The sequence below is a fragment of the Pempheris klunzingeri genome, chromosome 19 (genome assembly GCF_042242105.1).
Source record: "Pempheris klunzingeri isolate RE-2024b chromosome 19, fPemKlu1.hap1, whole genome shotgun sequence".
NCBI classification, from domain to species: Eukaryota; Metazoa; Chordata; class Actinopteri; order Acropomatiformes; family Pempheridae; genus Pempheris; species Pempheris klunzingeri.
In genome coordinates this window covers 7,167,116-7,184,656 of record NC_092030.1, presented here as the reverse complement: position 1 = coordinate 7,184,656, position 17,541 = coordinate 7,167,116, and the positions used below count along the sequence as shown (strand labels likewise).

At 41.3% G+C, this 17,541-nt stretch overlaps 1 protein-coding gene across 6 annotated transcripts in view; it reads right to left on the bottom strand.

Moving 5' to 3' along the window:
* LOC139218562 (uncharacterized) overlaps window positions 1–17,097 on the bottom strand; it is a 28,253-nt gene extending 11,156 nt beyond the window's left edge. The window contains exons 1-20 of one of the 6 annotated variants that reach the window (XM_070850170.1): window positions 16,990–17,097; window positions 13,112–13,246; window positions 12,601–12,813; window positions 12,334–12,483; window positions 11,433–11,645; window positions 11,166–11,315; window positions 10,265–10,477; window positions 10,006–10,155; window positions 9,105–9,317; window positions 8,838–8,987; window positions 7,937–8,149; window positions 7,670–7,819; window positions 6,769–6,981; window positions 6,502–6,651; window positions 5,601–5,813; window positions 5,334–5,483; window positions 4,433–4,645; window positions 4,166–4,315; window positions 3,265–3,477; window positions 2,998–3,147 (exon numbers count right to left, since the gene is read on the bottom strand). In XM_070850170.1, the coding sequence (XP_070706271.1) occupies window positions 2,998–3,147; window positions 3,265–3,477; window positions 4,166–4,315; window positions 4,433–4,645; window positions 5,334–5,483; window positions 5,601–5,813; window positions 6,502–6,651; window positions 6,769–6,981; window positions 7,670–7,819; window positions 7,937–8,149; window positions 8,838–8,987; window positions 9,105–9,317; window positions 10,006–10,155; window positions 10,265–10,477; window positions 11,166–11,315; window positions 11,433–11,645; window positions 12,334–12,483; window positions 12,601–12,813; window positions 13,112–13,246; window positions 16,990–17,023 (3,436 nt within the window). In that variant the 5' untranslated portion in view covers window positions 17,024–17,097. The remainder of the gene's footprint in view (window positions 1–2,997; window positions 3,148–3,264; window positions 3,478–4,165; window positions 4,316–4,432; window positions 4,646–5,333; window positions 5,484–5,600; window positions 5,814–6,501; window positions 6,652–6,768; window positions 6,982–7,669; window positions 7,820–7,936; window positions 8,150–8,837; window positions 8,988–9,104; window positions 9,318–10,005; window positions 10,156–10,264; window positions 10,478–11,165; window positions 11,316–11,432; window positions 11,646–12,333; window positions 12,484–12,600; window positions 12,814–13,111; window positions 13,247–16,989) is intronic. The other 5 variants (XM_070850172.1, XM_070850175.1, XM_070850176.1 and 2 more) reach the window with 5 other exon arrangements.
* Between the last annotated feature and the right edge of the window lie 444 nt (window positions 17,098–17,541).

The window sequence follows — 17,541 nt, the reverse complement described above, 5'->3', positions numbered from 1 at the left end:
TTTGTTTATGAAAAAATACCTGCAAAACTAATGACACCCTCTCCAGCCTTAGCTTTACTTGGTCTTGGTCGTTTTGTGCTAATTAGCAAACGTCAGTATGCTAACATGCTAAACAAAGGTGACCAACATTAAACCTGCCAAATAGCAGCATGTTAACATTGTCGCTGACAGTATAGTAACCTACTGATATTGGCATTTGACCTCCTGTGACTAGTATGATGCTAGGACATGGTTTATCCACAAGAAATTGTGATAACAATGTGTGTGTGTGTCTATGTGTTCATGGAAAAGAAGCAAAAAAAATATTAAAGCTGCAAGCAGCGTTGGAGGGCCCTCGCACCTTCGTGCACGTCGGGGTGTGCGGCGGCTTCGTCCTGTTGCTGGACTCTGACCCTTCCATGCAGCTCAGAATTTTCATGCATTTTGGACAGTGCATGAAGGAGTTACATATCACTTCCTGTGTCCCCTATGTGGCGCTAGAGAACAGCCACTAATCATGTCCTATATTCCAGTATATGAAGTGTTGACTACAGTGTGAAAATTGTATGCAAATCAAATGATTATTGGCACGGAGGTCTTACTTCCTGTTTCCACCAGGTGGCGCAATGAGTGTAGTTCAGAATGAGTCTGTAGATGTCTTCAGACTGGGACTGTGTTCAGACTGTTAGGACCTTGGACAGTCAAGTTACAGCACAAATTTCCATTTCTTCAACCAACTTCAAGCCCTTATACTTTTAGCTAGAAACCCCATGCAAGCTTTAAGACGTTCACCATCTTGTCCTCTTTCAGTACATCATTCAACCTCCTTTGTGCCATTCACCCTTTCATCACGGTTGCCTTTCGAAAATAAAAAGTTTTTCCCTCCTTTTTCACATTTTACATGAGTGTGTATGTGGTGGAATGTTCAGGGCTAGAGTGGAGAGGAGAGGAAAAATCATCTGAAATTTTTGTGTTTAACTCACTCTCACAGCCACACCGTTTCACCCACAGTCACAATTTATACATCAAAACATGGGAAAATTTCTTGCGGACACAGTGATGTGACTCAAAACATACAGAAACATGTGCCGCTCCCGCTACGAGCCTCGGAGCGATGGGAGTGCCAACCGACTGCCTCATTGACTGCCATGTTAACTAAGAGCTCAAAGTTGAAGAGGGAGGCAGAAACTAAGACTTTTCTAACCTGCTCCAATTTTCTCATTTCACAAGTTAGAGACCTCAAACTACACATACGTGTTCAGCAGACCCTCTTCTCTCCACTGATCAAATTTGAGGTGGCTGTGATTAACCTGCTGAGAGACAGACGTCCGAGAATAAAACATGCACTTCCTCCCGCCACTAGGTGGCGCTATGACTATAGTTCAAAATTGGCATGTACATGTCTTCAGAGCCGGACAGTCATCAAACGGTATAAATTTGGTGAAGATAGGATAGTCTTGAGTCTTTCCTGACCAAATGTGAAGTGGATCTGATCAACTGGCTGGTCTTGAGCCATCATAGTGTAAAACATAGCATTTCCTGTCGCCACCAGGTGGCGCTGTGACTGTTAACGATTATTGACATGTAGACGTCTTCAGGGCGGGACTTTTATCAAACATGTCAAGTTTGGTGCTGATTGGAACATGTACAGTCAAGTTATTAACAACTTCCTGTTTCATGGCAAGACACTGAAGTTTGACAGCTCGCCACGCCCAAACCGTTAAAGATTTGTAGAGACCTTTAATAACTTTTCATCGTTGATGTCTTTTCTACCAGCTGACCAAGTTTGAAGTGGATCGCTTCAACCCCCTCGGACTAGTTCGTTCATTTACATCCCCTGTAAATCACTAAAAATGCATGGAAAATCCAATATGGCCGACTTCCTGTTGGGTTTGGGTCTCCAAGAGACTCTTTTGTTCGTCTTGAGGAGATACATGAACCCACCGAATTTCGTACATGTACATAAAACGCAGTTCCGGGGGTGAGTTTAGGGGGCACTATAGAGCCATTTTGCCACGCCCATTTGCGAAACCTGTGAAATATGTAATTTTTCACCACGACTGAATTTACTGCAAACTTTCAGGAGTTTTCGTGCATGTTTAGGCCCCCAAAAATGCAATTCATTGGGGAGAAGGAGAAGAAGAAGAAGAATTCCTTGCATTTCAACTATGTTTTCGACCCCTTGGTCGAGTTCGACCCCTTGGTGCTCGTCCCCCATGAGGTCCTCACACCTCTTGGTGCTTGTGCCCCTGATATTTTCTTACCCCCCTGACATTTTCTTGCATCCTCGCATTTCAATAGGGTCCTCGCAGCGCTTGGTGCTCGGGCCCTAATAATTCCTTGCATTTCAATTATGTTTTTGACTCCTTGGTGCTCGACCCCCATGGGGTCCTCACACCTCTTGGTGCTTATGCCCCTAATATTTTCTTACCCTCCTGACATTTTCTTGCATCCTCGCATTTCAATAGGGTCCTCGCACCGCTTGGTTTAGCCAATATGAAATCCAGCCTCAGAAATCCAGGATTAGTCAGGCTACTTCTCAGGCCTGACTGGGCAAGCACACCACACGTTTGACTGACGTTGCTTGATGCCTCCAAACTCAAACTGGAAAATCCAACGATGATCTGGAAACGTCAAATTTCCTCTAAACCAAAATCAATTTGAGTATGAAAGTGGTGGAAGGCAGAAAAGGGCCATGGGTCAACGGTTGTTTAGGACCAAAATGCTAAGTTGTAGTAAGTGTTAAAGAATTCTGAGAGTGGACAAGTCATATAGTTGTTCACTTAACTGGTCCGGTACGTATCTGTCTGGTGTGTATCTGTTTCTAGACTTGAACGGTTTGATAAAAACAGAGCTTTTATACGTCATCTGCTCCTACAAGCTCGATGTATGTGAGCTCATATAATTATGTGCATGCTGTAGCGACGTGGTTACAGATTAAAGCTGAATGAGCTGGACCATCCTTGTATCTCAACAACAGAGTAAATGTGACCAGGCTTTGTGCTTTTGACCACCTACCTGAGAATTCCTGTCTAACAGGGCTGATTTCTTCTTTTGAAGTGATGCCACGGTTAGTTCGGCTGTTAGCTGTGGTGCTTGTGATGGTGGCTGGTGTGGTCTGAGTCACAGAAGTAGCGTCCTGGCCTGAGGTAGAGCCCATGGGCTGTCCTGTGGTAGATGGGGATGTGGGGATGGGGGAGAAGATGCTGGTTTCTTTGGCTGTCACTGGGTTGGTGGATTGAGTATAAAGTGTAGAGTTGGCATCAGCATCATTGATGGACTGACCTGGATTAGTATTGTTCCCATCAGTGTGTGACAGGGCAGGTTGGCTAGATGAGGACTGGACAGTTGTGGCCAGAGTTGCTCCTGAAGCTTCCTCCTTCTTATTCGTTGACAATGGATCTACAGTTGTGACAGGAAGAGTGTTTTGTTGTTCACTTGAGGATGATGATGGTATTGATGATGAAGATGGTGGAGTGATGGGAGCTGCAGTCCTTCCTTTTGGGGTACAGCAGAACAGCAGTCATTCAATTAAAGTTAAGAGAATTTCATTACTCATGCATCATAGAAAGGCAAGTGTGACGATGAGGTTCATCAGCCACTAATGGACTGTACCATGTCCCACTTTTCTACTAGAGCCTGACTGATACATCAGCTTACATTAGGTTATTGGAGATATGTTGGTATTGATATATATATTGACTAATAAGTAATAAGACTTTATGGTACGTAAATGCCACAGACATGTCAGAGATCATTTTGAAACACTGATGCTATGACGTGAGAAACATCAAATTTCTTCTAAACCAAAATCAATTTGAATGTGAATACATCAAAAGTTAGAAAAGGGCCAAGTAATGGCAGAAAAAAAATCTCTAATTGATACCAAAATGCTAAGTTGTAGTAAGTGTTAAAGAATTCTGAGAGTGGACAAGTCATATAGTTGTTCACTTAACTGGTCCGGTACGTATCTGTCTGGTGTGTATCTGTTTCTAGACTTGAACGTTTTGATAAAAACAGAGCTTTTATACGTCATCTGCTCCTACAAGCTCGATGTATGTGAGCTCATATAATTATGTGCATGCTGTAGCGACGTGGTTACAGATTAAAGCTGAATGAGCTGGACCATCCTTGTATCTCAACAACAGAGTAAATGTGACCAGGCTTTGTGCTTTTGACCACCTACCTGAGGATTCCTGTCTAACAGGGCTGATTTCTTCTTTTGAAGTGATGCCACGGTTAGTTCGGCTGTTAGCTGTGGTGCTTGTGATGGTGGCTGGTGTGGTCTGAGTCACAGAAGTAGCGTCCTGGCCTGAGGTAGAGCCCATGGGCTGTCCTGTGGTAGATGGGGATGTGGGGATGGGGGAGAAGATGCTGGTTTTTTTGGCTGTCACTGGGTTGGTGGATTGAGTATAAAGTGTAGAGTTGGCATCAGCATCATTGATGGACTGACCTGGATTAGTATTGTTCCCATCAGTGTGTGACAGGGCAGGTTGGCTAGATGAGGACTGGACAGTTGTGGCCAGAGTTGCTCCTGAAGCTTCCTCCTTCTTATTCGTTGACAATGGATCTACAGTTGTGACAGGAAGAGTGTTTTGTTGTTCACTTGAGGATGATGATGGTATTGATGATGAAGATGGTGGAGTGATGGGAGCTGCAGTCCTTCCTTTTGGGGTACAGCAGAACAGCAGTCATTCAATTAAAGTTAAGAGAATTTCATTACTCATGCATCATAGAAAGGCAAGTGTGACGATGAGGTTCATCAGCCACTAATGGACTGTACCATGTCCCACTTTTCTGCTAGAGCCTGACTGATACATCAGCTTACATTAGGTTATTGGAGATATGTTGGTATTGATATATATATTGACTAATAAGTAATAAGACTTTATGGTACGTAAATGCCACAGACATGTCAGAGATCATTTTGAAACACTGATGCTATGACGTGAGAAACATCAAATTTCTTCTAAACCAAAATCAATTTGAATGTGAATACATCAAAAGTTAGAAAAGGGCCAAGTAATGGCAGAAAAAAAATCTCTAATTGATACCAAAATGCTAAGTTGTAGTAAGTGTTAAAGAATTCTGAGAGTGGACAAGTCATATAGTTGTTCACTTAACTGGTCCGGTACGTATCTGTCTGGTGTGTATCTGTTTCTAGACTTGAACGGTTTGATAAAAACAGAGCTTTTATACGTCATCTGCTCCTACAAGCTCGATGTATGTGAGCTCATATAATTATGTGCATGCTGTAGCGACGTGGTTACAGATTAAAGCTGAATGAGCTGGACCATCCTTGTATCTCAACAACAGAGTAAATGTGACCAGGCTTTGTGCTTTTGACCACCTACCTGAGGATTCCTGTCTAACAGGGCTGATTTCTTCTTTTGAAGTGATGCCACGGTTAGTTCGGCTGTTAGCTGTGGTGCTTGTGATGGTGGCTGGTGTGGTCTGAGTCACAGAAGTAGCGTCCTGGCCTGAGGTAGAGCCCATGGGCTGTCCTGTGGTAGATGGGGATGTGGGGATGGGGGAGAAGATGCTGGTTTCTTTGGCTGTCACTGGGTTGGTGGATTGAGTATAAAGTGTAGAGTTGGCATCAGCATCATTGATGGACTGACCTGGATTAGTATTGTTCCCATCAGTGTGTGACAGGGCAGGTTGGCTAGATGAGGACTGGACAGTTGTGGCCAGAGTTGCTCCTGAAGCTTCCTCCTTCTTATTCGTTGACAATGGATCTACAGTTGTGACAGGAAGAGTGTTTTGTTGTTCACTTGAGGATGATGATGGTATTGATGATGAAGATGGTGGAGTGATGGGAGCTGCAGTCCTTCCTTTTGGGGTACAGCAGAACAGCAGTCATTCAATTAAAGTTAAGAGAATTTCATTACTCATGCATCATAGAAAGGCAAGTGTGACGATGAGGTTCATCAGCCACTAATGGACTGTACCATGTCCCACTTTTCTACTAGAGCCTGACTGATACATCAGCTTACATTAGGTTATTGGAGATATGTTGGTATTGATATATATATTGACTAATAAGTAATAAGACTTTATGGTACGTAAATGCCACAGACATGTCAGAGATCATTTTGAAACACTGATGCTATGACGTGAGAAACATCAAATTTCTTCTAAACCAAAATCAATTTGAATGTGAATACATCAAAAGTTAGAAAAGGGCCAAGTAATGGCAGAAAAAAAATCTCTAATTGATACCAAAATGCTAAGTTGTAGTAAGTGTTAAAGAATTCTGAGAGTGGACAAGTCATATAGTTGTTCACTTAACTGGTCCGGTACGTATCTGTCTGGTGTGTATCTGTTTCTAGACTTGAACGGTTTGATAAAAACAGAGCTTTTATACGTCATCTGCTCCTACAAGCTCGATGTATGTGAGCTCATATAATTATGTGCATGCTGTAGCGACGTGGTTACAGATTAAAGCTGAATGAGCTGGACCATCCTTGTATCTCAACAACAGAGTAAATGTGACCAGGCTTTGTGCTTTTGACCACCTACCTGAGGATTCCTGTCTAACAGGGTTGATTTCTTCTTTTGAAGTGATGCCACGGTTAGTTCGGCTGTTAGCTGTGGTGCTTGTGATGGTGGCTGGTGTGGTCTGAGTCACAGAAGTAGCGTCCTGGCCTGAGGTAGAGCCCATGGGCTGTCCTGTGGTAGATGGGGATGTGGGGATGGGGGAGAAGATGCTGGTTTCTTTGGCTGTCACTGGGTTGGTGGATTGAGTATAAAGTGTAGAGTTGGCATCAGCATCATTGATGGACTGACCTGGATTAGTATTGTTCCCATCAGTGTGTGACAGGGCAGGTTGGCTAGATGAGGACTGGACAGTTGTGGCCAGAGTTGCTCCTGAAGCTTCCTCCTTCTTATTCGTTGTCAATGGATCTACAGTTGTGACAGGAAGAGTGTTTTGTTGTTCACTTGAGGATGATGATGGTATTGATGATGAAGATGGTGGAGTGATGGGAGCTGCAGTCCTTCCTTTTGGGGTACAGCAGAACAGCAGTCATTCAATTAAAGTTAAGAGAATTTCATTACTCATGCATCATAGAAAGGCAAGTGTGACGATGAGGTTCATCAGCCACTAATGGACTGTACCATGTCCCACTTTTCTACTAGAGCCTGACTGATACATCAGCTTACATTAGGTTATTGGAGATATGTTGGTATTGATATATATATTGACTAATAAGTAATAAGACTTTATGGTACGTAAATGCCACAGACATGTCAGAGATCATTTTGAAACACTGATGCTATGACGTGAGAAACATCAAATTTCTTCTAAACCAAAATCAATTTGAATGTGAATACATCAAAAGTTAGAAAAGGGCCAAGTAATGGCAGAAAAAAAATCTCTAATTGATACCAAAATGCTAAGTTGTAGTAAGTGTTAAAGAATTCTGAGAGTGGACAAGTCATATAGTTGTTCACTTAACTGGTCCGGTACGTATCTGTCTGGTGTGTATCTGTTTCTAGACTTGAACGGTTTGATAAAAACAGAGCTTTTATACGTCATCTGCTCCTACAAGCTCGATGTATGTGAGCTCATATAATTATGTGCATGCTGTAGCGACGTGGTTACAGATTAAAGCTGAATGAGCTGGACCATCCTTGTATCTCAACAACAGAGTAAATGTGACCAGGCTTTGTGCTTTTGACCACCTACCTGAGGATTCCTGTCTAACAGGGCTGATTTCTTCTTTTGAAGTGATGCCACGGTTAGTTCGGCTGTTAGCTGTGGTGCTTGTGATGGTGGCTGGTGTGGTCTGAGTCACAGAAGTAGCGTCCTGGCCTGAGGTAGAGCCCATGGGCTGTCCTGTGGTAGATGGGGATGTGGGGATGGGGGAGAAGATGCTGGTTTCTTTGGCTGTCACTGGGTTGGTGGATTGAGTATAAAGTGTAGAGTTGGCATCAGCATCATTGATGGACTGACCTGGATTAGTATTGTTCCCATCAGTGTGTGACAGGGCAGGTTGGCTAGATGAGGACTGGACAGTTGTGGCCAGAGTTGCTCCTGAAGCTTCCTCCTTCTTATTCGTTGACAATGGATCTACAGTTGTGACAGGAAGAGTGTTTTGTTGTTCACTTGAGGATGATGATGGTATTGATGATGAAGATGGTGGAGTGATGGGAGCTGCAGTCCTTCCTTTTGGGGTACAGCAGAACAGCAGTCATTCAATTAAAGTTAAGAGAATTTCATTACTCATGCATCATAGAAAGGCAAGTGTGACGATGAGGTTCATCAGCCACTAATGGACTGTACCATGTCCCACTTTTCTACTAGAGCCTGACTGATACATCAGCTTACATTAGGTTATTGGAGATATGTTGGTATTGATATATATATTGACTAATAAGTAATAAGACTTTATGGTACGTAAATGCCACAGACATGTCAGAGATCATTTTGAAACACTGATGCTATGACGTGAGAAACATCAAATTTCTTCTAAACCAAAATCAATTTGAATGTGAATACATCAAAAGTTAGAAAAGGGCCAAGTAATGGCAGAAAAAAAATCTCTAATTGATACCAAAATGCTAAGTTGTAGTAAGTGTTAAAGAATTCTGAGAGTGGACAAGTCATATAGTTGTTCACTTAACTGGTCCGGTACGTATCTGTCTGGTGTGTATCTGTTTCTAGACTTGAACGGTTTGATAAAAACAGAGCTTTTATACGTCATCTGCTCCTACAAGCTCGATGTATGTGAGCTCATATAATTATGTGCATGCTGTAGCGACGTGGTTACAGATTAAAGCTGAATGAGCTGGACCATCCTTGTATCTCAACAACAGAGTAAATGTGACCAGGCTTTGTGCTTTTGACCACCTACCTGAGGATTCCTGTCTAACAGGGCTGATTTCTTCTTTTGAAGTGATGCCACGGTTAGTTCGGCTGTTAGCTGTGGTGCTTGTGATGGTGGCTGGTGTGGTCTGAGTCACAGAAGTAGCGTCCTGGCCTGAGGTAGAGCCCATGGGCTGTCCTGTGGTAGATGGGGATGTGGGGATGGGGGAGAAGATGCTGGTTTCTTTGGCTGTCACTGGGTTGGTGGATTGAGTATAAAGTGTAGAGTTGGCATCAGCATCATTGATGGACTGACCTGGATTAGTATTGTTCCCATCAGTGTGTGACAGGGCAGGTTGGCTAGATGAGGACTGGACAGTTGTGGCCAGAGTTGCTCCTGAAGCTTCCTCCTTCTTATTCGTTGACAATGGATCTACAGTTGTGACAGGAAGAGTGTTTTGTTGTTCACTTGAGGATGATGATGGTATTGATGATGAAGATGGTGGAGTGATGGGAGCTGCAGTCCTTCCTTTTGGGGTACAGCAGAACAGCAGTCATTCAATTAAAGTTAAGAGAATTTCATTACTCATGCATCATAGAAAGGCAAGTGTGACGATGAGGTTCATCAGCCATTAATGGACTGTACCATGTCCCACTTTTCTACTAGAGCCTGACTGATACATCAGCTTACATTAGGTTATTGGAGATATGTTGGTATTGATATATATATTGACTAATAAGTAATAAGACTTTATGGTACGTAAATGCCACAGACATGTCAGAGATCATTTTGAAACACTGATGCTATGACGTGAGAAACATCAAATTTCTTCTAAACCAAAATCAATTTGAATGTGAATACATCAAAAGTTAGAAAAGGGCCAAGTAATGGCAGAAAAAAAATCTCTAATTGATACCAAAATGCTAAGTTGTAGTAAGTGTTAAAGAATTCTGAGAGTGGACAAGTCATATAGTTGTTCACTTAACTGGTCCGGTACGTATCTGTCTGGTGTGTATCTGTTTCTAGACTTGAACGTTTTGATAAAAACAGAGCTTTTATACGTCATCTGCTCCTACAAGCTCGATGTATGTGAGCTCATATAATTATGTGCATGCTGTAGCGACGTGGTTACAGATTAAAGCTGAATGAGCTGGACCATCCTTGTATCTCAACAACAGAGTAAATGTGACCAGGCTTTGTGCTTTTGACCACCTACCTGAGGATTCCTGTCTAACAGGGTTGATTTCTTCTTTTGAAGTGATGCCACGGTTAGTTCGGCTGTTAGCTGTGGTGCTTGTGATGGTGGCTGGTGTGGTCTGAGTCACAGAAGTAGCGTCCTGGCCTGAGGTAGAGCCCATGGGCTGTCCTGTGGTAGATGGGGATGGGGGAGAAGATGCTGGTTTCTTTGGCTGTCACTGGGTTGGTGGATTGAGTATAAAGTGTAGAGTTGGCATCAGCATCATTGATGGACTGACCTGGATTAGTATTGTTCCCATCAGTGTGTGACAGGGCAGGTTGGCTAGATGAGGACTGGACAGTTGTGGCCAGAGTTGCTCCTGAAGCTTCCTCCTTCTTATTCGTTGTCAATGGATCTACAGTTGTGACAGGAAGAGTGTTTTGTTGTTCACTTGAGGATGATGATGGTATTGATGATGAAGATGGTGGAGTGATGGGAGCTGCAGTCCTTCCTTTTGGGGTACAGCAGAACAGCAGTCATTCAATTAAAGTTAAGAGAATTTCATTACTCATGCATCATAGAAAGGCAAGTGTGACGATGAGGTTCATCAGCCACTAATGGACTGTACCATGTCCCACTTTTCTACTAGAGCCTGACTGATACATCAGCTTACATTAGGTTATTGGAGATATGTTGGTATTGATATATATATTGACTAATAAGTAATAAGACTTTATGGTACGTAAATGCCCCAGACATGTCAGAGATCATTTTGAAACACTGATGCTATGACGTGAGAAACATCAAATTTCTTCTAAACCAAAATCAATTTGAATGTGAATACATCAAAAGTTAGAAAAGGGCCAAGTAATGGCAGAAAAAAAATCTCTAATTGATACCAAAATGCTAAGTTGTAGTAAGTGTTAAAGAATTCTGAGAGTGGACAAGTCATATAGTTGTTCACTTAACTGGTCCGGTACGTATCTGTCTGGTGTGTATCTGTTTCTAGACTTGAACGGTTTGATAAAAACAGAGCTTTTATACGTCATCTGCTCCTACAAGCTCGATGTATGTGAGCTCATATAATTATGTGCATGCTGTAGCGACGTGGTTACAGATTAAAACTGAATGAGCTGGACCATCCTTGTATCTCAACAACAGAGTAAATGTGACCAGGCTTTGTGCTTTTGACCACCTACCTGAGGATTCCTGTCTAACAGGGCTGATTTCTTCTTTTGAAGTGATGCCACGGTTAGTTCGGCTGTTAGCTGTGGTGCTTGTGATGGTGGCTGGTGTGGTCTGAGTCACAGAAGTAGCGTCCTGGCCTGAGGTAGAGCCCATGGGCTGTCCTGTGGTAGATGGGGATGTGGGGATGGGGGAGAAGATGCTGGTTTCTTTGGCTGTCACTGGGTTGGTGGATTGAGTATAAAGTGTAGAGTTGGCATCAGCATCATTGATGGACTGACCTGGATTAGTATTGTTCCCATCAGTGTGTGACAGGGCAGGTTGGCTAGATGAGGACTGGACAGTTGTGGCCAGAGTTGCTCCTGAAGCTTCCTCCTTCTTATTCGTTGACAATGGATCTACAGTTGTGACAGGAAGAGTGTTTTGTTGTTCACTTGAGGATGATGATGGTATTGATGATGAAGATGGTGGAGTGATGGGAGCTGCAGTCCTTCCTTTTGGGGTACAGCAGAACAGCAGTCATTCAATTAAAGTTAAGAGAATTTCATTACTCATGCATCATAGAAAGGCAAGTGTGACGATGAGGTTCATCAGCCACTAATGGACTGTACCATGTCCCACTTTTCTACTAGAGCCTGACTGATACATCAGCTTACATTAGGTTATTGGAGATATGTTGGTATTGATATATATATTGACTAATAAGTAATAAGACTTTATGGTACGTAAATGCCACAGACATGTCAGAGATCATTTTGAAACACTGATGCTATGACGTGAGAAACATCAAATTTCTTCTAAACCAAAATCAATTTGAATGTGAATACATCAAAAGTTAGAAAAGGGCCAAGTAATGGCAGAAAAAAAATCTCTAATTGATACCAAAATGCTAAGTTGTAGTAAGTGTTAAAGAATTCTGAGAGTGGACAAGTCATATAGTTGTTCACTTAACTGGTCCGGTACGTATCTGTCTGGTGTGTATCTGTTTCTAGACTTGAACGTTTTGATAAAAACAGAGCTTTTATACGTCATCTGCTCCTACAAGCTCGATGTATGTAAGCTCATATAATTATGTGCATGCTGTAGCGACGTGGTTACAGATTAAAGCTGAATGAGCTGGACCATCCTTGTATCTCAACAACAGAGTAAATGTGACCAGGCTTTGTGCTTTTGACCACCTACCTGAGGATTCCTGTCTAACAGGGTTGATTTCTTCTTTTGAAGTGATGCCACGGTTAGTTCGGCTGTTAGCTGTGGTGCTTGTGATGGTGGCTGGTGTGGTCTGAGTCACAGAAGTAGCGTCCTGGCCTGAGGTAGAGCCCATGGGCTGTCCTGTGGTAGATGGGGATGTGGGGATGGGGGAGAAGATGCTGGTTTCTTTGGCTGTCACTGGGTTGGTGGATTGAGTATAAAGTGTAGAGTTGGCATCAGCATCATTGATGGACTGACCTGGATTAGTATTGTTCCCATCAGTGTGTGACAGGGCAGGTTGGCTAGATGAGGACTGGACAGTTGTGGCCAGAGTTGCTCCTGAAGCTTCCTCCTTCTTATTCGTTGTCAATGGATCTACAGTTGTGACAGGAAGAGTGTTTTGTTGTTCACTTGAGGATGATGATGGTATTGATGATGAAGATGGTGGAGTGATGGGAGCTGCAGTCCTTCCTTTTGGGGTACAGCAGAACAGCAGTCATTCAATTAAAGTTAAGAGAATTTCATTACTCATGCATCATAGAAAGGCAAGTGTGATGATGAGGTTCATCAGCCACAAGTCATATAGTTGTTCACTTAACTGGTCCGGTACGTATCTGTCTGGTGTGTATCTGTTTCTAGACTTGAACAGTTAATCTGACTGTATTTAAAATTGAGATTAACAAATTTCACCCAAGATAATTCACTCCACCTTCTAGCAAAGTGGTTAAAGATGCAAGTTGAATATGTTTGATAACAAGGGTTTTTTTACTTGAACAAGCAGTTTTTAATGTGGGAGACGGAGACTTGTGTGTTGAACTCAAGAACGATGATGGTGCTAATGTTGATGATGATGGGGCAGTTGCATCTGCAGTATGTCCTGGTGGGTCGCAGCACAACAGCAGCCCTGTTAAATCAAGGGATTACTTTTTATTACAACATAGGAAATATATCTTTGACAGATTAAATAACTGAGCTCAAGAGCAACAAGCCAACTAGGCAGTTAGCTAAGTTTAACAATAGTTTTAGCGGTTCATGGGTGACTGTACACATTAACAGCATTTCTTTGCAACAAGAATTGTATTTGTGACAATTACTGTATCTTATTACAGTTAATACACAGAAAGTAAATGACATTTAAAAAAAAAAAAAGCCAACAGTTCAGATGCATTGATTGGGGCAACTGCCTAACATTAATCCAAAGAGAAATATTTCAACAACTTTTGGAATCGATTGCCATCAACTTTTGCAATCATAGCTCCTGGATGATTTATCCTATTTGTGATTCCCTGACTGTGACATGTTTGCCACAGTCAGTCAAATGTCTCAGGAACTACAGAATGGATTGTCGTGGCATTTTGTACACACATTCATGTCCACATCAGGATTACTTCTAATGACTTTGGTGTTCCCCTACATACCTACAAAACTAATGACATCCCCATCAACTTCAGTTTAGCCTTTGTGTTTTGAGCAATGTAGCAAATATTGAAAATATTCAGCATGTGAGCGTTGTCATTGGGAAAATGTTAGCAAATGTTTGCATTTAGCTCAAAGCCCTGTTGTGCTTAAATACGATCTTACAGAGTTGCTAGTGTGGCTGTAGATTCTGATATATTGTTTTATTAAACAGCAGATCCATATTTGATTACAAGCTGAAGGTTGAAGTAACTTCAGGCCACATTGTGACAAAGTGGGAAAACACTGCGAAGAAGAAGGGTGTGTGTGCGTCTGTTCTTTCAGATGGAGGAGGGTGTGTGTCTGTTTATTGGTGATGGGAAGGAAATTTGCAATTGCAGGCTTAAGATAAGATGACCGGCAAATGAAAAATGCGTGACATGAATTTTACATTAATCAGTCTAATCAAATTAAAAGACATACCCATCCTATGTACACAAATGTATATATGTAATCTGTATTAGATGTTAGATTTTAAAATCTAAAACCAAAAGCGGATTTTTAAAGTATTAAGTTTGTTCAAATGTAAATACAAATTTAGCATATCAAGGCTGGCTTTATTTCTTCATATTACTGAAATAGTATATTACACCATGTACATACATGTGTACATGAAAGTGTAAAAATAAGAAAAGCCCATTGATTAAATTAAAAATAGATTAAAAACTGATTAAATTGATTAAAAATGGATTGCAATCGATTAAATTAAACAAAAAAAACAAACAGTTTAATTTTGATATTGAATTCACATTAAGTAGCAGTAACGTATGTTATGTATAAATGTGTAAATATTATAAATAAAAAGTGTGACTCAAATCGTTCAAATAAAGCAAACCAACCAAAGTATTAAAGAGATATTTCACCATTACATTAATGCAATGATATATCACAAAGGTTAGATGTATTTTGTTTTTGTACTTTAAATTTATCACAGAGCCTAGTTTATGTATGTAGAATCTCATTATCTTTACCTGTTTTTATTGTTACATTATTATTGTATCTCATTGAGCTCTTTCTTGTGATACAGTGGGGCAAAAAAGTATTTAGTCAGCCACCAATTGTGCAAGTTCTCCCACTTAAACAAATGAGAGAGGCCTGTAATTTTCATCATAGGTACACTTCAACTATGAGAGACAGAATGGGGGGAAAGAATCCAGGAAATCACATTGTAGGATTTTTAAGGAATTAATTGGTAAATTCCTTGGTAAAATAAAAAATCTGTCCTCCACTCGTTACCTGTATTAATGGCACTTGTTTGAACTGGTTATCAGTATAAAAGACACCTGTCCACAACCTTAAACAGTCACACTCCAAACTCCACTATGGCCAAGACCAAAGAGCTGTCAAAGGACACCAGAAACAAAATTGTAGACCTGCACCAGGCTGGGAAGACTGAATCTGCAATAGGTAAGCAGCTTGGTGTGAAGAAATCAACTGTGGGAGCAATTATTAGAAAATGGAAGACATACAAGACCACTGATAATCTCCCTCGATCTGGGGCTCCACGCAAGATCTCACCCCGTGGGGTCAAAATGATCACAAGAACGGTGAGCAAAAATCCCAGAACCACATGGGGGGACCTAGTGAATGACCTGCAGAGAGCTGGGACCAAAGTAACAAAGGCTACCATCAGTAACACACTACGCCGCCAGGGACTCAAATCCTGCAGTGCCAGACGTGTCCCCCTGCTTAAGCCAGTACATGTCCAGGCCTGTCTGAAGTTTGCTAGAGAGCATTTGGATGATCCAGAAGAGGATTGGGAGAATGTCATATGGTCAGATGAAACCAAAATAGAACTTTTTGGTAAAAACTCAACTTGTGTTTGGAGGAGAAAGAATGCTGAGTTGCATCCAAAGAACACCATACCTACTGTGAAGCATGAGGGTGGAAACATCATGCTTTGGGGCTGTTTTTCTGCAAAGGGACCAGGACGACTGATCCGTGTAAAGGAAAGAATGAATGGGGCCATGTATCGTGAGATTTCATGTCATCAGCAAGGGCATTGAAGATGAAACGCGGCTGGGTCTTTCAGCATGACAATGATCCCAAACACACCGCCCGGGCAACGAAGGAGTGGCGGAATGATGGAATGGGCCAAAATACCAGCAACAGTGTGTGAAAACCTTATGACTTACAGAAAACGTTTGACCTCTGTCATTGCCAACAAAGCGTATATAACAAAGTATTGAGATGAACTTTTGTTATTGACCAAATACTTATTTTCCACCATAAATTGCAAATACATTCTTTAAAAATCAGACAATGTGATTTTCTGGATTTTTTTTTTTCTCATTTTGTCTCTCATAGTTGAAATTACAGGCCTCTCTCATCTTTTTAAGTGGCAGAACTTGCACAATTGGTGGCTGACTAAATACTTTTTTGCCCCACTGTATGTGCTTTAGACCCTTTTTTTGGGAACTACTCTTTGTAATTTTGTGAAATAAGGACTGGGAATGTGTATCCCATGTTGCCCACAATATCAACAACTCAATGCATAGAAATGGCACCTACAAGTTGCATCTTTTAAATCCTGTACTAAGTCTTTTCTCTTTTGAATCATTTATTCAAACCAGTAGTAAACCTTAAATCTCACTGTTTAATCTGTCTCTGAAGCACTCAGCCGGTGTTATTTAAAACTGATAGCAAAACTTAAATTAGTAATCCTGAAACGAATCAGTCCACATTATAAACAACTGGAATCACTTAATCTGTCCATACATCATTATTGTTATTACTTAATACTATCCAATATTAATTTAAAATATTTTGATTCATTTATGTTTTTTTACATGTGGCCACAAGGTATAGAATTAAATCAAATATCAAAGTATTTAACCTTGTGTTTTCAGCATGTCCTTGAACTAATGTTCTGTAAAGTAATAGTATTTTGATACTTCAACTGTGATTTGCTGTGCTACAAATGACATTGTAACTTGGGTCACGCAGATTGCCATGTGTTATTGTATTTTCAGATGTCGTCCCCCAGAATTGACATTTTCTTTAAATTAAGTCACAGTGTCATTAAATAATACTGGGTGATGTGAATGCATGAATCTGAAACCTAATCTATTTTCCAAAACACACAACTTCTCTTCAGCTGGCAGATAATTAAAAACAAAGGTTAAAGTTTAGCACCAACTGCAAATATTTGCAAATATGAATCTTCAAATGCAAGGTGCAGAGTTTACTTACATGCTAACAGAGTTTGTGTGCTGACCCTCATCATTGTGTACTGGTATATTTCCCCAAATTGTAGACTTGTGCTGGATGCAGGTCTGTGGTGTCTGCTCCCTGTGGGTAGCAGTGTGTTTGGCTGATTGGTTCTGTCAGTGACTGATTATAAGGGCCTGGGGCTGAACCCTAGTGATGGACAACTGATCTTATCATGTTGCACTAGCATTAAGGATGCCTTTTTTTTGCCAGGGAGCAGAAAGTTTAACTAAAAGTGAAACTACAAAACTTACACAAATGTCGTTTGAATCCTCAGAGCCTCAGGGCCTCAGAACATTTTTATTGACAAACACAAAACTCTGCTTTGCTTTTCCAATACACTTGTCCATCAATAGAAGCAAAAAGTGTCAGCATTAGCACCAGAGGGAATATTCCTGCCTTGCAGCACCTGATCAGAAAATGTCCCTAATGGCCAATGGGATTTAGTCTCACTGTCTTGTCAATCAATACAGATTTGGACATTATTTGCTGTTTGTCTTCAAATGACTGATCTTTAGCTTGTACGGTTGGTCA